The sequence below is a fragment of the Pseudophryne corroboree genome, chromosome 2 (assembly GCF_028390025.1).
Source record: "Pseudophryne corroboree isolate aPseCor3 chromosome 2, aPseCor3.hap2, whole genome shotgun sequence".
Classification (NCBI taxonomy): Eukaryota; Metazoa; Chordata; class Amphibia; order Anura; family Myobatrachidae; genus Pseudophryne; species Pseudophryne corroboree.
Genome location: NC_086445.1, coordinates 900380150 through 900403500, shown reverse-complemented (window position 1 = coordinate 900403500; position 23351 = coordinate 900380150). Strand labels below are relative to the sequence as shown.

The 23351-nt window shown below is 48.9% G+C and overlaps 2 protein-coding genes across 6 annotated transcripts in view; one reads left to right on the top strand and one right to left on the bottom strand.

The window, feature by feature from the left end:
• The window catches only part of IFT20 (intraflagellar transport 20), a 120661-nt gene extending 116559 nt beyond the window's left edge, over nt 1-4102 (bottom strand). For 2 of the 3 annotated variants that reach the window (XR_010241527.1, XM_063956040.1), the window contains exon 1: nt 4014-4102. The gene's annotated coding sequence lies outside the window, so the exon portion shown is untranslated. Of the gene's footprint in view, nt 1-3804; nt 3826-4013 lie in introns of those variants that run through there. The other variant, XM_063956044.1, reaches the window with a different exon arrangement.
• The window catches only part of TNFAIP1 (TNF alpha induced protein 1), a 91017-nt gene continuing 71764 nt past the window's right edge, over nt 4099-23351 (top strand). The window contains exons 1-2 of one of the 3 annotated variants that reach the window (XM_063956038.1): nt 4099-4174; nt 20012-20353. In XM_063956038.1, the coding sequence (XP_063812108.1) occupies nt 20140-20353 (214 nt within the window). In that variant the 5' untranslated portion in view covers nt 4099-4174; nt 20012-20139. Of the gene's footprint in view, nt 4175-4408; nt 4607-20011; nt 20354-23351 lie in introns of those variants that run through there. The other 2 variants (XM_063956037.1, XM_063956039.1) reach the window with 2 other exon arrangements.

The window sequence follows — 23351 nt, the reverse complement described above, 5'->3', positions numbered from 1 at the left end:
CCGTTCACATCCGTCCCCCAGTTCTCAATGAGAAATCCATACTGCACACATGCAAAATTAATTTCCTCATCCTACTCCACCCCCCTCCCGGCAGCAATGTAAGGGTCTGTGACTGCAGACATCACTGCTGCCCAAAATGCAGTACAAACGGCACCCTGGGGTGCATGCGCCTGTACTAATAAAGCAAGGGTGGGAACTTTGTCCCCCCCTCCCAGAGCACTAACATGTGTATCTCTGTATGTAGCTGATCTCTGCACTAACATTGCAACTAATGATCAGACCCACCCTTACCGACTCTTTCTGCCCTCTGCATGATGGGGATGAGGTGCCAGTGGAGGATCTATAAACACGGGAGCATGGGAGATAATTTTACAATGGAGACGTATGGGCATTGGGGTGTGGGATAGACATTTTTTTCTTAAGCAAAATATTCCAATATATTTTAACAAATATGTTCTAAATTTATAGAAAATAAATAAATACAAAAAAAATAATACTTGAGAATTTAAAAAAAACAAAAAACAAATACATATATATTAAAATTTGTGGGGAATGTGACTAGAAGAGTCATAATACCTAATCCAACTCTTCCACCACAGACATAGGCAATTGCATAAATTCTTCTGTTCCTGTATATATTATTTATTTATTCCCTTTGAATGGGTTAATATGTGGTGTGGCTTCCTGGTATCACAGGTTGGTGATGTGGCTTCCTGGTCTCACAGGTTAATAGGTGATGTGGCTTCCTGGTCTCACAGGTTAATAGGTGATGTGGCTTCCTGGTCTCACAGGTTAATATGCGATGTTGCTTCATGGTCTCTCAGGTTAATATCCGATGTGGCATCCTGGTCTTACAGATTAATATGTGATGTGGCTTCCTGGTATCACAGGTTAATACAGGTATGTGATATTGCTTCCTGGTATCACAGGTTAATATGTGATGTGGCTTCCTGGTATCACAGGTTAATACAGGTATGTGATATTGCTTCCTGGTATCACAGGTTAATATGTGATGTGGCTTCCTGGTATCACAGGTTAATACCCGATGTGGCTTCCTGGTATCAGGTTAATACGCGATGTGGCTTCCTGTTATCACAGGTTAACATGTGACGTGGCCTCCTTGTCTCAAGGGTTAAAATATGAAGTGGTTTCCTTGTCTCATAGGTTAATATGTGCCGCATTAACCTCGTTTCATGGGTTAAATAATATGTGACATGGATTTCTCGTCTCATGGGTTAGTATGTGATGCAACTTCACACATTATGGGTTAAGCTGTAGTGTGGTTTCCCCTTAGACTGGATTATGGTGAGATGTGACTCCCTCGTCTGGCGGGTAAATATGTGAAGTGGCTCTCCCGTCTGACGGGTTAATGTGTGATGTGGCTCCCTTGTCTCATGGACTAATACGACATGTGGCTTCTACACATAATGGGTTAAGATGTAGTGTGGCTTCCCTTTCGAATAGGTTATGTGATGTGGCTTCGACTCACGGGTTAATGTACGATATGGCCTCCTCGTCTCATGGGTTAAGATGAGACATGGCTTTCTTGTCTAATGAATTAAGTTTAAATCCCAGTTTGGGTGACAGTGTTTCCACTAATTACTGACTGGATTAGTAGGTCCTCTCATTAAACTGCCAAAGACAATCTGTGCCTATTTTTACTAGAGATGAGCAGCTCAGCTTTAACTCCTGCAAAATCCAGATATGTAAATGAGGTGAAACATACATTTTCTCTCATAAACGCACTTTTTTTTTTTTTAAAGGGGCAATCATTACAAGGCTAAACCAGGCATTGTAAATAATTGCCCCTTTAAAAACGTATGAGTTCGTCCAGCATCCCGCACGGCTGCTGAACTTGGACTTCATTACATCCTGGCCCTAAACGGACCAAAGGCCACATCCCATAAAAAACATCAGATCGCCTTTTGGCCTGTCTCAATGATTTTACATTCACAGAAACCAGTATATATGTGTGTTATATATATGTGTGTTATATATATGTGTGTGATAGATATATATATATATATATATATATATATATATATTTTATGTTTGCACACACACACACACACACACTCACATTTCAGTCAAAATATTATTAATAGAGGATATATTTCATAATACTCCCTCATACATATGTCCTGAACTCTACAAATAAAATAATGTTGCATAATTTCTATATTTTGAAATCAGTGGTAACATTATTATGACTACCAGCTAATAGCCACAGTAACCGATTCGGAGCCCCACAGACAGCGAGGAGTTCGTACACGACTGGTAGCCCCCAGGTTCATTTTGACCGTGAGCTGCACCTACGCAGCTGACGTTCACCTCTCACATCAATGGCACATAGTGTTCCGCAGTTTCACGTCGGTTATTCGCCATTTGTCCAGTCGTGATACACCTCCACCAGAGCAGCAAAAAACTGCAAACTGCGCTGTTTCAGAAATACTGCCATCCTCGGCCCGTAAAACGATAATCATCCCTTTTTGCAACTCCGATAAATCACCCCTTTCACCCATGACAGCAACACCAAGTCAGCGCACAACGGGGGTAATTCCAAGTTGATCGCAGCAGGATTTTTGATAACAGTTGGGCAAAACCATGTGCACTGCAGGGGAGGCAGATATAACATGTGCAGAGAGAGTTAGATTTGGGTGGGTTATTTTATTTCTGTGCAGGGTAAATACTGCCTGCTTTATTTTTACACTGCAAATTAGATTGCAGATTGAACACACCACACCCAAATCTAACTCTCTCTGCACATGTTATATCTGCCTCCCCTGCAGTGCACATGGTTTTGCCCAATTGCTAACAAAAATTCTGCTGCGATCAACTTGGAATTACCCCCAGCATGTGATGTACTTCATAGGCTACACGCTGCCAACATCAAATGTAGGAGGTGGTCATAATAATGTGACTCGACTGTGTATATGTTTATTACACTGGATGCCAGCTGGATAGAACAGTTCCCTGTGAGGAATGATAAACGACCTGTGTACCCGCCATCCAGTGCCTGGCCACACTGCTCCGCCATCCAGTGCCTGGCCACACTGCTCCGCCATCCAGTGCCTGGCCACACTGCTCCGCCATCCAGTGCCTGGCCACGGTATCCGGTTGATAGATAGACAGTGTCTAGTTAGACAGTCAATAGATAGACACCATATGTTGGACAGACATTAGGTCGACAGGGTCAAAAGGTCGACATGAAAAAGGTAGGCAGTACAAAAGTTCGACATGGTCAAAAGGTAGACATGAAAATGATCAACATAAAAAAAGACAGACTTTTTTTTTTAATTTAACATGTTTTTGGACTATTTCATACCTTCTCTATCCATGTCGGCATAGAGTTGGTTATAAACCTTGTGGCGAGCGCAGCGAGCCCCGCGAGGAGATGCCTTTCTACAATTGGGGATCCCAGATGACAAAACTATCCACACAAACCAAAAAATGCAAAAAACATGGTGTCTACCTTTTTCATGTCGAACTTTTGACCCTGTCAACCTAATGTCTGTCTAACATATGGTGTCTATCTATTGACTGTCTAACTAGACACTATCTATCTTTAATACCACAGCCCCTGGCTACACTGCTCCGCCATCCTGCCATGAGATGCTTTTTGGAATAAAAAGAGGCAGGACTGGAGGGACAGATATGGAAGGACTACACCTCGGGGTCCCCACCTGCACAGCCGGGGTGAGTACACAGTACAAGGCTGAAGCAGATTAATAGCAAAGCCTGGCAATTGAAATTCATTAAGAACAGAAAATAAACTTTCAAGTTGACAATTCTATGATGGCTTACTAGCTATTGTGGAACTTCAGCTCCCAGAATGACCTGAGAGGCAGCCATGGTAACAGATAATGTGTGTATACCAGTTGCTGTATATAAAGCATCTTGATGGGAGGATGGTAATACACTACAACAGGTCACTCCCATCTGGGGGAGAATCAGGCGGTATACAGCCCTGTGATACCAGGGCACAGGGAGGAGGCGAAGGGTCCCGGAGTTACCTGCTGTCACGACGTCGGCGGCTGCTGAGGCGTCAGTTCTCCCTCTTCCAGCTCTGGCTGCCACGGCGACAGCCGGCTGCTGTTTACCGACGTGTTTCCCTGGAACGCATCAGGTACCATAGAGACAAGGCGGAAGTGGCATCCTCCGGCAGCCATGTTTGGTGAGGGCAATATACCCGACTTGTCAGAGAGTCAGTGTGTATATTAGAAATCAATGACACAGATATAGGCAGTATAGTGACAGGTACATGGCTTGCCGGTACGGATAATTCGATACTGCAAAGTCAAAGCAGCGGTACCACTCCCGCAGTGTTACCCGGGGTGCGGTGTCACGCTTACTAATGACGACGTATGCTACGAGCGGAGACAACGTATAGTAATAAATAACTATATACTGTCACCGGAGGAAAGCGCTGTATGTCCGGAAAGCAGCAGTGTTACACGCGGCACGGCGGGCCCAGCACAGGGCAGGGCAGCTACCGGGGCATCGGCTAACGGAAGTGACCTCATTCCCCTGGAAAAAGATGGGAGACGCTGAAGTGATCTGAGCGAGGAGGACGGTGCAGAGCGGGAGGCAGAGTCCCTGGCGGCAGGTGGGTCTAAAGATGGAAAACTAAGAGAGGCTGCCGCTGTATACAGCGAGAGAGAGACTGCCACTGTATACAGCGAGAGAGAGACTGCCACTGTATACAGCGAGAGAGAGACTGCCACTGTATACAGCGAGGGAGAGAGGGGCTGCCACTGTATACAGAGAGAGAGAGAGACTGTCACTGCCACTGTATACAGAGAGAGAGAGGCTGTCACTGCCACTGTATACAGAGAGAGAGAGGCTGTCACTGCCACTGTATACAGAGAGAGAGAGGCTGTCACTGCCACTGTATACAGAGAGAGAGGCTGTCACTGCCACTGTATACAGAGAGAGAGAGGCTGTCACTGCCACTGTATACAGAGAGAGAGAGACTGCCACTGTATACAGAGAGAGAGAGGCTGTCACTGCCACTGTATACAGAGAGAGAGACTGCCACTGTATACAGAGAGAGAGAGGCTGTCACTGCCACTGTATACAGAGAGAGAGGCTGTCACTGCCACTGTATACAGAGAGAGAGAGGCTGTCACTGCCGCTGTATGCAGAGAGAGAAAGAGGCAGTCACTGCCGCTGTATGCAGAGAGAGAGGCTGCCGCTGTATGCAGAGAGAGAGAGGCTGCCGCTGTATGCAGAGAGAGAAAGAGGCTGACTCTGCCGCTGTATGCAGAGAGAAAGAGGCTGACTCTGCCGCTGTATGCAGAGAGAGAAAGAGGCTGACTCTGCCGCTGTATGCAGAGAGAGAAAGAGGCTGACTCTGCCGCTGTATGCAGAGAGAGAAAGAGGCTGACTCTGCCGCTGTATGCAGAGAGAGAAAGAGGCTGACTCTGCCGCTGTATGCAGAGAGAGAAAGAGGCTGACTCTGCCGCTGTATGCAGAGAGAGAGAGAGGCTGTCGCTGTATGCAGAGAGAGGCTGACTCTGCCGCTGTATGCAGAGAGAGGCTGACTCTGCCGCTGTATGCGGAGAGAGGCTGGCGCTGTATGCAGAGAGAGAAAGAGGCTGGCACTGCCGCTGTATGCAGAGAGAGAGAGGCTGGCACTGCCGCTGTATGCAGAGAGAGAAAGAGGCTGGCACTGCCGCTGTATGCAGAGAGAGAAAGAGGCTGACTCTGCCGCTGTATGCAGAGAGAGAGAGAGGCTGCCGCTGTATGCAGAGAGAGGCTGACTCTGCCGCTGTATGCAGAGAGAGGCTGACTCTGCCGCTGTATGCAGAGAGAGGCTGACTCTGCCGCTGTATGCGGAGAGAGGCTGGCGCTGTATGCAGAGAGAGAAAGAGGCTGGCACTGCCGCTGTATGCAGAGAGAGAAAGAGGCTGGCACTGCCGCTGTATGCAGAGAGAGAAAGAGGCTGGCACTGCCGCTGTATGCAGAGAGAGAAAGAGGCTGCCGCTGTATGCAGAGAGGCTGTCGCTGCCGCTGTATGCAGAGAGGCTGTCGCTGCCGCTGTATGCAGAGAGGCTGCCGCTGTATGCAGAGAGGCTGTCGCTGCCGCTGTATGCAGAGAGGCTGTCGCTGCCGCTGTATGCAGAGAGGCTGCCGCTGTATGGAGAGAGGCTGCCGGTGTATGCAGAGAGAGAAAGAGGCTGTCGCTGCCGGTGTATGCAGAGAGAGGCTGGCGGTGTATGCAGAGAGAGGCTGGCGCTGCCGGTGTATGCAGAGAGAGGCTGGCGCTGCCGGTGTATGCATGCCGGTGTATGCAGAGAGAGGCTGGCGCTGCCGGTGTATGCAGAGAGAGGCTGGCACTGCCGCTGTATGCAGAGAGAGAAAGAGGCTGGCACTGCCGCTGTATGCAGAGAGAGAAAGAGGCTGGTGCTGTATGCAGAGAGAGGCTGGTGCTGTATGCAGAGAGAGGCTGGTGCTGTATGCAGAGAGAGGCTGGTGCTGTATGCAGAGAGAGGCTGGTGCTGTATGCAGAGAGAGGCTGGTACTGCCGCTGTATGCAGAGAGAGAAAGAGGCTGGCACTGCCGCTGTATGCAGAGAGAGAAAGAGGCTGGCACTGCCGCTGTATGCAGAAGGTGAGGCTGGCACTGCCGCTGTGTGCAGAAGGTGAGGCTGACACTGCCGCTGTGTGCAGAAGGAGAGGCTGACACTGCCGCTGTGTGCAGAAGGAGAGGCTGACACTGCCGCTGTGTGCAGAAGGAGAGGCTGACACTGCCGCTGTGTGCAGAAGGTGAGGCTGACACTGCCGCTGTGTGCAGAAGGTGAGGCTGACACTGCCGCTGTGTGCAGAAGGTGAGGCTGACACTGCCGCTGTGTGCAGAAGGTGAGGCTGGCACTGCCGCTGTGTGCAGAAGGTGAGGCTGGCACTGCCGCTGTGTGCAGAAGGTGAGGCTGGCACTGCCGCTGTGTGCAGAAGGTGAGGCTGGCACTGCCGCTGTGTGCAGAAGGTGAGGCTGGCACTGCCGCTGTGTGCAGAAGGTGAGGCTGGCACTGCCGCTGTGTGCAGAAGGTGAGGCTGACACTGCCGCTGTGTGCAGAAGGTGAGGCTGACACTGCCGCTGTGTGCAGAAGGTGAGGCTGACACTGCCGCTGTGTGCAGAAGGTGAGGCTGACACTGCCGCTGTGTGCAGAAGGTGAGGCTGACACTGCCGCTGTGTGCAGAAGGTGAGGCTGACACTGCCGCTGTGTGCAGAAGGTGAGGCTGACACTGCCGCTGTGTGCAGAAGGTGAGGCTGACACTGCCGCTGTGTGCAGAAGGTGAGGCTGACACTGCCGCTGTGTGCAGAAGGTGAGGCTGACACTGCCGCTGTGTGCAGAAGGTGAGGCTGACACTGCCGCTGTGTGCAGAAGGTGAGGCTGACACTGCCGCTGTGTGCAGAAGGTGAGGCTGACACTGCCGCTGTGTGCAGAAGGTGAGGCTGACACTGCCGCTGTGTGCAGAAGGTGAGGCTGACACTGCCGCTGTGTGCAGAAGGTGAGGCTGACACTGCCGCTGTGTGCAGAAGGTGAGGCTGACACTGCCGCTGTGTGCAGAAGGAGAGGCTGACACTGCCGCTGTGTGCAGAAGGAGAGGCTGACACTGCCGCTGTGTGCAGAAGGAGAGGCTGACACTGCCGCTGTGTGCAGAAGGAGAGGCTGACACTGCCGCTGTGTGCAGAAGGAGAGGCTGCCGCTGTGTGCAGAGAGAGAGTGTCTGACACCACTGTTGTAAACAGAAGAAGGAGTCTGACGCTGCTTTGGTATATATAGAGAGAGAGGCTGATGATGCTGCATACAGAGAGGCTAACACTACTGCATACAGTGAGAGACAAGTCAACACTGCTTATGCATGCAGTGAGATGAGGTTGACGCTGCATACATAGAGTGAGAAAGAGGCTCGCACCTCTGCTATACACAGAGACTGATAATGCAGCAGTATACAGAGTGATAGACTGACACCTATATACAGAGAGAGAACCTGACACTGCTTGTACATACAGAGAGAGAGAGCGAGGGAGACAATGGCACTTCTGCTGTATACAGAGAGTGAGAAATTGAGATGTCTGTGTACATGGGGGGTCATTCCAAGTTGTTCGCTCGTTGCCGATTTTCGCTATACTGCGATTAGTCGCTTACTGTGCATGCGCAAGGTTCGCAGAGCGCATGCGCTTAGTTATTTTACACAAAAGTTAGGTATTTTGCTCACGGCATAAGAAAGCTTTTCATCGCTGTGCTGATCGTAGTGTGATTGACAGGAAGTGGGTGTTTCTGGGCGGAAACTGGTCGTTTTATGGGAGTGTGCGGAAAAACGCAGGCGTTCGAGTTGCAAAACGCAGGAGTGGCTGGAGAAACGGGGGAGTGGTTGGGCAAACGCTGGGTGTGTTTGTGACGTCAAACCAGGAACAAAAAGGACTGAGCTGGTCGCAATGGCTGAGTAAGTCTGGAGCTACTCAGAAACTGCTAAGAAATTTCTATTCGCAATTCTGCTAATCTATCGTTCGCAATTCTGCTAAGCTAAGATACACTCCCAGAGGGCGGCGGCTTAGCGTGTGCAATGCTGTTAAAAGCAGCTAGCGAGCGAACAACTCGGAATCACCCCCTAGGTCCAGATTCAGCCAAACACTGAGACATTAAGGGGTCTTTTCAAAAGCATGGAAACACCAGCAGTGCTTCATTAACTTGCCCCCATCACATTGGGACAAGTTTATGTGCCCTATAGGGCTGCAAACAAAAATCTGCGATTTCGGCGCTACCGTAAGTGTGGTTTATGCGCACACTCACAAGGAAAGCCGGCTTGCATCTATTTGAATTGACACCTTGGTGTACAGTGAGATAAATTTGAGACTCCTGGCTTACATTGAGAATTGAGTGATTTGATGTACTGTACATAGGGGATAGAGCGCAGTTTTCAGATGGAGGAAGAGAGGTGCTGACACGTGTGATATACTTGGGGAGGAACAAGGAAATCATAAGTTCCAGGTTTGCATAGGGAGTCAGACCTTGAATCCTGTTGTGTGTGAGGATAGTGAATGAAGTTCTGAGAGCTTCTTCATTTTTTCACTTTAAATATCAAAAAGCAATCAGGTTTTCTCCATCGTCCTAAGTGGATGCTGGGGTTCCTGAAAGGACCATGGGGAATAGCGGCTCCGCAGGAGACAGGGCACAAAAGTAAAGCTTTTACAGGTCAGGTGGTGTGTACTGGCTCCTCCCCCCATGACCCTCCTCCAGACTCCAGTTAGATTTTTGTGCCCGGCCGAGAAGGGTGCAATTCTAGGTGGCTCTCATAAAGAGCTGCTTAGAGAGTTTAGCTTAGGTTTTTTATTTTACAGTGATTCCTGCTGGCAACAGGATCACTGCAACGAGGGACAGAGGGGAGAAGAAGTGAACTCACCTGCGTGCAGGATGGATTGGCTTCTTGGCTACTGGACATGAAGCTCCAGAGGGACGATCACAGGTACAGCCTGGATGGTCACCGGAGCCACGCCGCCGGCCCCCTCACAGATGCTGAAGCAAGAAGAGGTCCAGAATCGGCGGCTGAAGACTCCTGCAGTCTTCTTAAGGTAGCGCACAGCACTGCAGCTGTGCGCCATTTTCCTCTCAGCACACTTCACACGGCAGTCACTGAGGGTGCAGGGCGCTGGGGGGGGGGGCGCCCTGGGAGGCAAATTAATACCTATAAAGGCTAAAAATACCTCACATATAGCCCCAGAGGCTATATGGAGATATTTACCCCTGCCTAAATGTACTAAATAGCGGGAGACGAGCCCGCCGAAAAAGGGGCGGGGCCTATCTCCTCAGCACACGGCGCCATTTTCTGTCACAGCTCCGCTGGTCAGGAAGGCTCCCAGGTCTCTCCCCTGCACTGCACTACAGAAACAGGGTATAACAGAGAGGGGGGGCAAAATAAATGGCAATATATTAATATAAAAGCAGCTATAAGGGAGCACTTAATCATAAGGCTATCCCTGTCATATATAACGTTTTTTGGTGTGTGCTGGCAGACTCTCCCTCTGTCTCCCCAAAGGGCTAGTGGGTCCTGTCTTCGTATAGAGCATTCCCTGTGTGTCTGCTGTGTGTCGGTACGTGTGTGTCGACATGTATGAGGACGTTATTGGTGTGGAGGCGGAGCAATTGCCAAATATGAGGATGTCACCTCCTAGGGGGTCGACACCAGAATGGATGCCTTTATTTGTGGAATTACGGGATAGCGTCAACTCGCTTAAGCAGTCGTTTGCCGACATGAGGCGGCCGGACACTCAATTAGTGCCTGTCCAGGCGCCTCAAACACCGTCAGGGGGCTGTAAAACGCCCCTTGCCTCAGTCGGTCGACACAGACCCAGACACAGGCACTGATTCCGGTGGTGAAGGTGACGAATCAACCGTATTTTCCAGTAGGGCCACACGTTATATGATTTTGGCAATAAAGGAGATGTTACATTTAGCTGATACTACAGGTACCACTAAACAGGGTATTATGTGGGGTGTGAAAAAACTACCAGTAGTTTTTACCGAATCAGAAGAATTAAATGACGTGTGTGATGAAGCGTGGGGTGCCCCGATAAAAAACTGCTAATTTCAAAGAAGTTATTGGCTTTATACCCTTTCCCGCCAGAGGTTAGGGAGCGCTGGGAAACACCTCCTAGGGTGGACAAAGCGCTAACACGCTTATCAAAACAAGTGGCGTTACCCTCTCCTGAGACGGCCGCACTTAAAGATCCATCAGATAGGAGGATGGAAAATATCCAAAAAGGTATATACACACATGCAGGTGTTATACTACGACCAGCTATTGCGACTGCCTGGATGTGCAGTGCTGGGGTAGTTTGGTCAGAGTCCCTGATCGAAAATATTGATACCCTGGACAGGGATAATATTTTACTGTCGTTAGAACAAATAAAGGATGCATTTCTTTATATGCGTGATGCACAGAGAGATATCTGCACACTGGCATCACGGGTAAGTGCTATGTCCATTTCGGCCAGAAGAGCTTTATGGACACGACAGTGGACAGGCGATGCGTAGAGGAGTTATTTGGGGTCGGTCTATCGGATTTGGTGGCCACGGCTACGGCCGGGAAATCCACCTTTCTACCTCAAGTCACTCCCCAACAGAAAAAGGCACCGACCTTTCAACCGCAGCCCTTTCGTTCCTTTAAAAATAAGAGAGCAAAGGGCTATTCATATCTGCCACGAGGCAGAGGACGAGGGAAGAGACAGCAACAGGCAGCTCCTTCCCAGGAACAGAAGCCCTCCCCGGCTTCTACAAAAGCCTCAGCATGACGCTGGGGCTTCGCAAGCGGACTCGGGGGCGGTAGGCGGTCGTCTCAAGAATTACAGCGCGCAGTGGGCTCACTCGCAGGTAAATCCCTGGATCCTGCAGATAATATCTCAGGGGTACAGGTTGAAATTAGAGACAGAGCCACCTCGCCGTTTCCTGAAATCTGCTTTACCAACGTCCCCCTCAGAAAGGGAGACGGTTTTGGAAGCCATTCACAAGCTGTATTCTCAGCGGGTGATAGTCAAGGTACCTCTTCTACAACAAGGGAAGGGGTATTATTCCACTCTATTTGTGGTACCGAAGCCGGATGGCTCGGTAAGGCCTATTCTAAATCTGAAGTCCTTGAACCTGTACATAAAGAAGTTCAAGTTCAAGATGGAGTCACTCAGAGCAGTGATAGCGAACCTGGAAGAAGGGGACTTTATGGTATCCTTGGACATCAAGGATGCGTATCTCCACGTTCCAATTACCCCTCACACCAGGGGTACCTCAGGTTCGTTGTACAAAACTGTCACTATCAGTTTCAGACGCTGCCGTTTGGTTTGTCCACGGCACCTCGGGTCTTTACAAAGGTAATGGCCGAGATAATATTTCTTCTTCGAAGAAAAGGCGTATTAATTATCCCATACTTGGACGATCTCCTAATAAGGGCAAGGTCCAGAGAACAGCTAGAGATGGGTTTAGCACTATCTCAAGAGGTGCTAAAGCAGCACGGATGGATTCTGAATATTCCAAAATCCCAATTAATGCCGACAACTCGTCTGCTGTTCCTGGGGATGATTCTGGACACAGTTCAGAAAAAGGTTTTTCTTCCCGAAGAAAAAGCCAAGGAGTTATCTGACCTGGTCAGGAACCTCCTAAAACCAGGAAAGGTGTCTGTACATCAATGCACAAGAGTCCTGGGAAAAAATGGTAGCTTCTTACGAAGCAATCCCTTTCGGCAGATTCCATGCAAAGGGATCTGTTGGACAAATGGTCAGGGTCGCATCTTCAGATGCACCTGCGGATAACCCTGTCGCCGAGGACAAGGGTATCCCTTCTGTGGTGGTTGCAGGAGGCTCATCTATTGGAGGGCCGCAGATTCGGCATGCAGGATTGGATCCTGGTGACCACGGATGCCAGCCTGAGAGGCTGGGGAGCAGTCACACAGGGAAGAAATTTCCAGGGAGTGTGGTCGAGCCTGAAAAAGTCTCTTCACATAAGCATTCTGGAACTAAGAGCAATCTACAATGCTCTAAGCCAGGCGGAACCTCTGCTTCAAGGAAGACCGGTGTTGATCCAGTCGGACAACATCACGGCAGTCGCCCATGTAAACAGACAGGGCGGCACAAGAAGCAGGAGGGCAATGGCAGAAGCTGCCAGGATCCTTCGCTGGGCGGAGAATCACGTGATAGCACTGTCAGCAGTATTCATCCCGGGCGTGGACAACTGGGAAGCAGACTTCCTCAGCAGACACGACCTTCACCCGGGAGAGTGGGGACTTCATCCAGAAGTTTTCCACATGCTATTAAACCGTTGGGTAAAACCAATGGTGGACATGATGGCGTCTCGCCTCAACAAAACACTGGACAGGTATTGCGCCAGGTCAAGAGATCCGCAGGCAATAGCTGTGGACGCGCTGGTAACACCTTGGGTGTACCAGTCGGTATATGTGTTTCCTCCTCTGCCTCTCATACCAAAGGTATTGAGGATTATACGGCAAAGAGGAGTAAGACTAGTGGCTCCGGATTGGCCAAGAAGGACTTGGTACCCGGAACTTCAAGAGATGGTCACGGACGATCCGTGGCCTCTACTTCTGAGAAGGGACCTGCTTCAGCAGGGTCCTTGTCTTTTTCAAGACTTACCGCGGCTGCGTTTGACGGCATGGCGTTTGAATGCCAGATCCTAAAAGGAAAAGGCATTCCAGAAGAAGTCATTCCTACCTTGATAAAGGCAAGGAAGGAAGTCACCGCGAAGCATTATCGCCGTATTTGGCGAAAATATGTTGCGTGGTGCGAGCAGCGGAGTGCTCCGATGGAGGAATTTCAACTGGGTCGTTTTCCTACATTTCCTGCAATCAGGATTGTCTATGGGTCTCAAATTGGGATCTATTAAGGTTCAAATTTCGGCCCTATCAATATTCTTCCAAAAAGAATTGGCCTCAGTCCCTGAGGTCCAGATTTTTATCAAAGGAGTACTGCATATACAGCCTCCTGTGGTGCCTAAGGTGGCACCGTGGGATCTAAATGTAGTTTTAGATTCCTCAAATCCAATTGGTTTGAACCACTAAAGAATGTGGATTTGAAATATCTCACATGGAAAGTGACTATGTTACTGGCCCTGGCTTCGGCCGGGAGAGTATCTGAACTGGCGGCTTTGTTTTATAAAAGCCCTTATTTAATTTTCCATTCGACATAGGGCAGAGCTGCGGACGCGTCCGCATTTTCTCCCTAAGGTGGTATCAGCGTTTCACCTGAACCAGCCTATTGTAGTGCCTGCGGCTACAGACGACTTGAAGGACTCCAAGTTGTTGGACGTTGTCAGAGCCTTAAAAATATACATTTAAAGGACGGCTGGAGTCAGAAAATCTGACTCGCTGTTTATACTGTATGCACCCAACAAGTTGGGTGCACCTGCTTCTAAGCAGTCGATTGCTCGTTGGATTTGTAACAAAATTCAACTTGTACATTCTGTGGCAGGCCTGCCACAGCCTAAATCTGTTAAGGCCCATTCCGCAAGGAAGGTGGGCTCATCTTGGGCGGCTGCCCGAGGGGTCTCGGCATTACAACTCTGCCGAGCAGCTACGTGGTCAGGGGAGAACACGTTTGTAAATTTTTACAAATTTGATACCCTGGCAAAGGAGGACCTGGAGTTCTCTCATTCGGTGCTGCAGAGTCATCCGCACTCTCCCGCCCGTTTGGGAGCTTTGGTATAATCCCCATGGTCCTTTCAGGAACCCCAGCATCCACTTAGGACGATAGAGAAAATAAGAATTTACTTACCGATAATTCTATTTCTCGGAGTCCGTAGTGGATGCTGGGCGCCCATCCCAAGTGCGGATTATCTGCAATACTTGTACATAGTTATTGTTAACTAATTCGGGTTATTGTTTAGGAAGCCATCTTTCAGAGGCTCCTCTGTTATCATACTGTTAACTGGGTTTAGATCACAAGTTGTACGGTGTGATTGGTGTGGCTGGTATGAGTCTTACCCGGGATTCAAAATCCTCCCTTATTGTGTACGCTCGTCCGGGCACAGTACCTAACTGGAGTCTGGAGGAGGGTCATGGGGGGAGGAGCCAGTACACACCACCTGACCTGTAAAAGCTTTACTTTTGTGCCCTGTCTCCTGCGGAGCCGCTATTCCCCATGGTCCTTTCAGGAACCCCAGCATCCACTACGGACTCCGAGAAATAGAATTATCGGTAAGTAAATTCTTATTATAACCTTTAGGACAGACATGATTTAGTAAACCCTTCCCTTTCTAAAAAAAAATATTGAGTAAGAAGGAATTGGTTAGTGGTTGGCCCAACGGAAAACCAGCCCCACTAAACTGTTGTACTAGGTGTGCTGTAGGGAAAAGTGGGCATTCACTTTAAAGCTTTGTTCAGATATAACCACAATTTCATTTAATGTTCATGTGATATAGGGGTATATGCAATTGCGGTCGAATTCCCGAAATTGTCGAATTTCGGGTCATTTTCGACCAAAAAAAAAAATTCGCCTATGCAATTCAGTGCTTTCCGACCAAAAAACGGACTTTCAAAATTCGACTTTTTGAAATTCGAATTTTTGCAAATTCGACTTTTCTGCAATGATATAAGTGCTGCAATTCGACCAAAGCATATTCAATTCAAGTTTGGAAATTCGACAGCAGTGCTTTTAGACAGCAAATTCGTCATTTTCAATCCGCCACACTTTGGAGGGTGAAAACAAATAAAAAAATTTTAAACATGTGTTTTTTGTGTTTTTTTTTTTTTTTTTTTGGGAATAGCAGATCTATTTATATTAGAAGGGATTAGGTACTTTTTTTTTTTTTTGGAGGCACAAATATTATTTATATATTTTTTAAAATATTATTTTTTTTAAAAAATTTTTTTTAATTGCTGGAACGGTAAAATCCTAAAAAAAAATGGCGTGGGGTCCCCACTCCAAAGCATAACCAGCCTCGGGCTCTTCGAGCTGGTCCTGATTCTAAAAATGCGGGGGGAAAAATTGACAGGGGATCCCCCGTATTTTTAAAACCAGCACTGGGCTCTGCGCCTGGTGCTGGTGCCAAAAATACGGGGGACAAAAAGCGTAGGGGTCCCCCGTATTTTTAACACCAGCATCGGGCTCCACTAGCTGGACAGATAATGCCACAGCCGGGGGTCACTTTTATGCCGTTCCCTGCGGCCGTGGCATTAAATATCCAACTAGTCACCCCTGGCCGGGGTACCCTGGGGGAGTGGGGACCCCTTCAATCAAGGGGTCCCCCCCAGCCACCCAAGGGCCAGGGGTGAAGCCCGAGGCTGTCCCCCCCCATCCAATGGGCTGCGGATGGGGGGGCTGATAGCCTTTTGTGATCATGAAAAGAATATTGTTTTTTCCAGCAGTACTACAAGTCCCAGCAAGCCTCCCCCGCAAGCTGGTACTTGGAGAACCACAAGTACCAGCATGCGGGAGAAAAGCGGGCCCGCAGGTACCTGTAGTACTACTGGAAAAAAAATACCCAAATAAAAACAGGACACACACACCGTCGACAGTAAAACTTTATTACACACTGCCGACACACACATACTTGCCTATGTTCACACGCCGACATCGGTCCTCTTCTCCATGTAGAATCCACGAATACCTGAAAATAAAAGATCAATATACTCACCTCAACCAGGGTCCAGAGATAAATCCACGTACTTGTAGAAAATAACAAACCGGACACCCGACCAAACGGACTGAAAGGGGTCCCATGCTGACACATGAGACCCCTATCCCCGAATGCAGAGAGACCTCTCAGTGACAGCTGTCACTGAAAGGTCTCTAAAGCCAATCAGGAAGCGCAACTTCGTTGCGCTCACCTGATTGGCTGTGCGCTGTCTGAACTCAGACAGCGCATCGCACAGCCCCGTCCATTATATTCAATGGTGGGAACTTAGCGGCTAGCGGTGAGGTCACCCGCCGGTCAGCGGCTGACCGCGGGTTAACCCCACCGCTACCCGCAAAGTTCCCACCATTGAAAGTAATGGAGCGGCTTTGCGATGCGCTGTCTGACAGCACAGACAGCGCACAGCCAATCAGGTGAGCGCCACGGAAGTAGCGCTTCCTGATTGGCTGAAGGGACTTCAGTGACAGGAGTCACGTGATGTCCCGGCATTCGGGAGAAAGGGGTCTGATGTGTCAGCATGGGACCCCTTTCAGTCCGGTATGGAGCGGGTATTTGCGTTTTGTTTTTTTTACAAGTACGTGGATTTATCTCTCTGGACCTGGATGTACCTCTGGACGCTGGAAGGTGAGTATAATTTTTTCACAGGTACCTCGGATCGTCGGAGACCGTGGCAGTCGGCGTGTCAACATAGGTAAGTATGTGTGTGTCGGTAGTGTGTAATAAAGTTGTACTATCAAGGTGTGTGTGTGTACTGTTTTTATTTGGGTATTTTTTTTCCAGTAGTACTACAGGTACCAGCGGGCCCGCTTTTCTCCCGCATGCTGGTACTTGTGGTTCTCCAAGTACCAGCTTGCGGGGGAGGCTTGCTGGGACTTGTAGTACTACTGGAAAAAACAATATCTTTTTATTAACACAAAAGGCTATCAGCCCCCCCATCCGCAGCCCATTGGATGGGGGGGGGGACAGCCACGGGCTTCACCCCTGGCCCTTGGGTGGCTGGGGGGGGGGGACCCCTTGATTGTAGGGGTCCCCACTCCCCCAGGGTACCCCGGCCAGGGGTGACTAGTTGGATATTTAATGCCACGGCCGCAGGGCACGGCATAAAAGTGACCCCCGGCTGTGGCATTATCTGTCCAGCTAGTGGAGCCCGATGCTGGTGTTAGAAATACGGGGGACCCCTACTCTTTTTGTCCCCCGTATTTTTGGCACCAGCACCAGGCGCAGAGCCCGGTGCTGGTTTTAAAAATACGGGGGATCCCTGCCCAATTTTTCCCCTGCATTTTTATAACCAGGACCAGCTCGAAGAGCCCGAGGCTGGTTATGCTTTGGAGGGGGGACCCCACGCCATTTTTTTTCCTGGTTTTTCCCGTTTTTTCCCGTTTTTTAAAATCGCGGCAAAATCCGCCAAATCGTCCGATTTTCGCCCGCGATTCTGGCGAATCCGTTTTTCATTGAATATGGTGAATTCCGGAAGCCACCTTCCGGAATTCACCTGTCGGATTAAGTCGAATTAAAAAACGGCGAAAAATTGCCGCGATTCGCCGTGAATTGCATATACGCCATAGTGTTCAATATATCCATATTATGTGCAAATGATTTGTATAATTTATTTTTATTCTTTTATTATTATTATTATTATTATTATTTATAACTTTCTGAGTCAGTAATACAGTATCTTACTGTAAGATATATTTTAAAGGCATTATCCAAGTTTGCTGTGGTTGTGCAGTGTGATCTGAGTCATCCATATAAAATTGTCGGAAACAGGATGATCAACAAATCCCAACTGCGATTTCCAGAGCTTTATTTTAGCATGGGGTCCCTCCCACAGGAGGCTGCAGGAAATGTGGTTTCAGTGAAAAAAAAAAATTACATTGTTGCGCCCCGTCCCTTGGCAGAAGATCTGTATTAAATGTTAGCATGGAATTAAGACCAGATATACAGTACAGTATGTTTGGAATTCTAGTAAATGGTTTAAGCTTCTGTGTTGGCTGTGAATTCTAAAATGATTTTCCCCTACTTTCACCTTTTAAATTGCTATTAGTTTTATTTTTAACAAATGGAAATTCAAAGTTATAATTTCTTTTGATTTCGCTCATATGCCATTATAGGCATGATCAGAGTTGTACACAGGGGTGTAACTAGACCTAGGAGGGCCCCATAGCAAACTTTTGTGCTGTGGACTATTAAGTACTAGGGGTGGTATTCATGTGACCGCCGGTCAGCTGACCGACAGTCACATGACCTCCTCCACCAGCCCGACGGCTCACTATCCCGATGGTCGGCATGCCGACCAACAGGGACTATTTCCACTCGTGGGTGTCCACGACACCCATAGAGTGGGAATAGAACCCGTGGCGAGCGCAGCGAGCCCGCAAGGGGCTTGCTGCACTCGCCCCTCCCGGCCAGGATCCCGGCGTCTGTAAGCTGACCGCCGGTCAGCAGTACTACACCAAGTACTATTGGTCACTCAGCTCCTGAGCCCTGTGGGCAGCACTTCAGTTTTTTTGCAGTGTGCTGTTGCAGGCACATCTGATGTCCCAGAGGACTGGAGAGACTTATGCTTGGAGAGGTATGGCCGTGCTGAGCCTGCTGGGAGTGGGACATCCATACTACAGCCACGCCTCCTCCAATCATCAGTGAAGACTGGGGAGGGTGTGGATCATAGGGTCAACAGTCATTAGGTCGACCACTATTGGTCGACAGTGACTAGGTTAACACGGTCATTGGGTCGATATGGAAAAAGGTCGACATAAGGTTTGTGTGGGTTTTGGTGTCGTTTTCTTCGTAAAGTGACCGGTAACCCCAATTAGTACACCGTGTCCCTTCGCATGGCTCGCGTTCAGGCAAGATGCCTTACTCTGCTGCTGCTGCGCTTGGCACAGGTTACTATTCCCACGTGGGTCGTAAAATGTAACTCATGACGACTTAGTGACCATGTTGACCTAATGTGACGTCACGCAGCCACCCTGAAACCGCTACTGGCATGCCCCCTCTCGGTCCGCCATGCCCCCCCCAACGCCACGTCGCCACACTGCGAACACCCGAAGCTGTCAATCACATTGAGATCAAGGGAAAACAGAATCAGGTTTAGCAAGCAGTTCATTCCCCAGATAATGTAAGGTAACATTAAATAAAAACATCTTTTTGTTTATAAGTCTATTAGAGGGCAGTTCAGTTCTTATGTGGGTATTTCGCTTCTGGGAGCTATTCAGTTAATTCCTACGGTGGCCACTAATTTGCGTGAGAATGTACGGGATTAGCCGCATTAAGCAGCTTTTCCCGTACTAAGTGCTGTGTTATGGTGCACCCGCCACTGGCAACCAGGCCCAAAGCCCTATTTAACACCCTGCTTATAAAGGGAGCTCTCGCATAACAATTGAATCGCTCCCTTAGGTAGATGTATTAGCGCTTCTATAGAGGTCATGTCAACAGGTTGCCCACAGTTCCGAATATGCTTATATAACATATTTTAGAATGTACTAGGTAAGTGGTAGTTAGTTGCTATGGGCAACTTGTCCACCTGTCCTCTTCAGAAGGTTTGACACTTTTCCCCATAAAATTGCAGCAATTGCTTGTTTGCTGGTTAGTTTTAGGTGGACCTGCCGCACATGATGTAGGTACGATTTATACGGTAAACTGCACAGATTTTTATGTGAATGTAACACTTGAAATTAGTGACGTCAATCAGGAATGAGGCACTAACTTTTTTAATGTTTTTGATGCAGATGATGATATGATGTGGGGAAACAAGCACCAGTAAAGGGTGTTTCCGTTGGGGTCATTATGGTGACTGATTCTGTTAATTGCTATGCCTAATCTTCAGTTCTCATTTATATATTTTTTTCTTTGTTTTTCTTTTACTTGTCTTTGCAGTGTTGGAACTACATTAGCAGGCTCCCAGTTGCTGCTAGCTAGGACTTGTCTTCCATTTGCACCCTCCCACCACGGCGGCACACGTGAAGCCCACTGTGTGCAGAGTCATCGTCTATTTGCAACGAGAGATGTCTGGCGACACTTGTCTGACGGCAGTGTGCCCTGCATCTGGTGCCAAGCCTAAGACCTACAACATTAAAGGGGGATGCCTGGGTAACAAATATGTGCGGCTGAATGTGGGAGGATCATTGTATTATACCACAGTGCAGGTCCTCACGAGGCACGACACCATGCTTAAAGCTATGTTTAGTGGCCGCATGGAGGTCCTTACCGACAAAGAAGGTGAGATGAACTTATTCTGGAAGTATTGGCATCCATTGTGTCTGCTTTCATCATTGCACATAAAATAATGTGGATTTCTCTATCGTCCTAAGTGGATGCTGGGGTTCCTGAAAGGACCATGGGGAATAGCGGCTCCGCAGGAGACAGGGCACAAAAGTAAAGCTTTTACAGGTCAGGTGGTGTGTACTGGCTCCTCCCCCTATGACCCTCCTCCAGACTCCAGTTAGATTTTTGTGCCCGGCCGAGAAGGGTGCAATTCTAGGTGGCTCTCATAAAGAGCTGCTTAGAGAGTTTAGCTTAGGTTTTTTATTTTACAGTGATTCCTGCTGGCAACAGGATCACTGCAACGAGGGACAGAGGGGAGAAGAAGTGAACTCACCTGCGTGCAGGATGGATTGGCTTCTTGGCTACTGGACATGAAGCTCCAGAGGGACGATCACAGGTACAGCCTGGATGGTCACCGGAGCCACGCCGCCGGCCCCCTCACAGATGCTGAAGCAAGAAGAGGTCCAGAATCGGCGGCTGAAGACTCCTGCAGTCTTCTTAAGGTAGCGCACAGCACTGCAGCTGTGCGCCATTTTCCTCTCAGCACACTTCACACGGCAGTCACTGAGGGTGCAGGGCGCTGGGGGGGGGGGCGCCCTGGGAGGCAAATGAAAACCTTTAAAAAGGCTAAAAATACATCACATATAGCCCCAGAGGCTATATGGAGATATTTACCCCTGCCTAAATGTACTAAATAGCGGGAGACGAGCCCGCCGAAAAAGGGGCGGGGCCTATCTCCTCAGCACACGGCGCCATTTTCTGTCACAGCTCCGCTGGTCAGGAAGGCTCCCAGGTCTCTCCCCTGCACTGCACTACAGAAACAGGGTATAACAGAGAGGGGGGGCAAAATAAATGGCAATATATTAATATAAAAGCAGCTATAAGGGAGCACTTAATCATAAGGCTATCCCTGTCATATATAGCGCTTTTTGGTGTGTGCTGGCAGACTCTCCCTCTGTCTCCCCAAAGGGCTAGTGGGTCCTGTCTTCGTATAGAGCATTCCCTGTGTGTCTGCTGTGTGTCGGTACGTGTGTGTCGACATGTATGAGGACGTTATTGGTGTGGAGGCGGAGCAATTGCCAAATATGAGGATGTCACCTCCTAGGGGGTCGACACCAGAATGGATGCCTTTATTTGTGGAATTACGGGATAGCGTCAACTCGCTTAAGCAGTCGTTTGCCGACATGAGGCGGCCGGACACTCAATTAGTGCCTGTCCAGGCGCCTCAAACACCGTCAGGGGCTGTAAAACGCCCCTTGCCTCAGTCGGTCGACACAGACCCAGACACAGGCACTGATTCCGGTGGTGAAGGTGACGAATCAACCGTATTTTCCAGTAGGGCCACACGTTATATGATTTTGGCAATAAAGGAGATGTTACATTTAGCTGATACTACAGGTACCACTAAACAGGGTATTATGTGGGGTGTGAAAAAACTACCAGTAGTTTTTACCGAATCAGAAGAATTAAATGACGTGTGTGATGAAGCGTGGGGTGCCCCGATAAAAAACTGCTAATTTCAAAGAAGTTATTGGCTTTATACCTTTTCCCGCCAGAGGTTAGGGAGCGCTGGGAAACACCTCCTAGGGTGGACAAAGCGCTAACACGCTTATCAAAACAAGTGGCGTTACCCTCTCCTGAGACGGCCGCACTTAAAGATCCATCAGATAGGAGGATGGAAAATATCCAAAAAGGTATATACACACATGCAGGTGTTATACTACGACCAGCTATTGCGACTGCCTGGATGTGCAGTGCTGGGGTAGTTTGGTCAGAGTCCCTGATCGAAAATATTGATACCCTGGACAGGGACAATATTTTACTGTCGTTAGAACAAATAAAGGATGCATTTCTTTATATGCGTGATGCACAGAGAGATATCTGCACACTGGCATCACGGGTAAGTGCTATGTCCATTTCGGCCAGAAGAGCTTTATGGACACGACAGTGGACAGGCGATGCGTAGAGGAGTTATTTGGGGTCGGTCTATCGGATTTGGTGGCCACGGCTACGGCCGGGAAATCCACCTTTCTACCTCAAGTCACTCCCCAACAGAAAAAGGTACCGACCTTTCAACCGCAGCCCTTTCGTTCCTTTAAAAATAAGAGAGCAAAGGGCTATTCATATCTGCCACGAGGCAGAGGACGAGGGAAGAGACAGCAACAGGCAGCTCCTTCCCAGGAACAGAAGCCCTCCCCGGCTTCTACAAAAGCCTCAGCATGACGCTGGGGCTTCGCAAGCGGACTCGGGGGCGGTAGGCGGTCGTCTCAAGAATTACAGCGCGCAGTGGGCTCACTCGCAGGTAAATCCCTGGATCCTGCAGATAATATCTCAGGGGTACAGGTTGAAATTAGAGACAGAGCCACCTCGCCGTTTCCTGAAGTCTGCTTTACCAACGTCCCCCTCAGAAAGGGAGACGGTTTTGGAAGCCATTCACAAGCTGTATTCTCAGCAGGTGATAGTCAAGGTACCTCTTCTACAACAAGGGAAGGGGTATTATTCCACTCTTTTTGTGGTACCGAAGCCGGATGGCTCGGTAAGGCCTATTCTAAATCTGAAGTCCTTGAACCTGTACATAAAGAAGTTCAAGTTCAAGATGGAGTCACTCAGAGCAGTGATAGCGAACCTGGAAGAAGGGGACTTTATGGTATCCTTGGACATCAAGGATGCGTATCTCCACGTTCCAATTACCCCTCACACCAGGGGTACCTCAGGTTCGTTGTACAAAACTGTCACTATCAGTTTCAGACGCTGCCGTTTGGTTTGTCCACGGCACCTCGGGTCTTTACAAAGGTAATGGCCGAGATAATATTTCTTCTTCGAAGAAAAGGCGTATTAATTATCCCATACTTGGACGATCTCCTAATAAGGGCAAGGTCCAGAGAACAGCTAGAGATGGGTTTAGCACTATCTCAAGAGGTGCTAAAGCAGCACGGATGGATTCTGAATATTC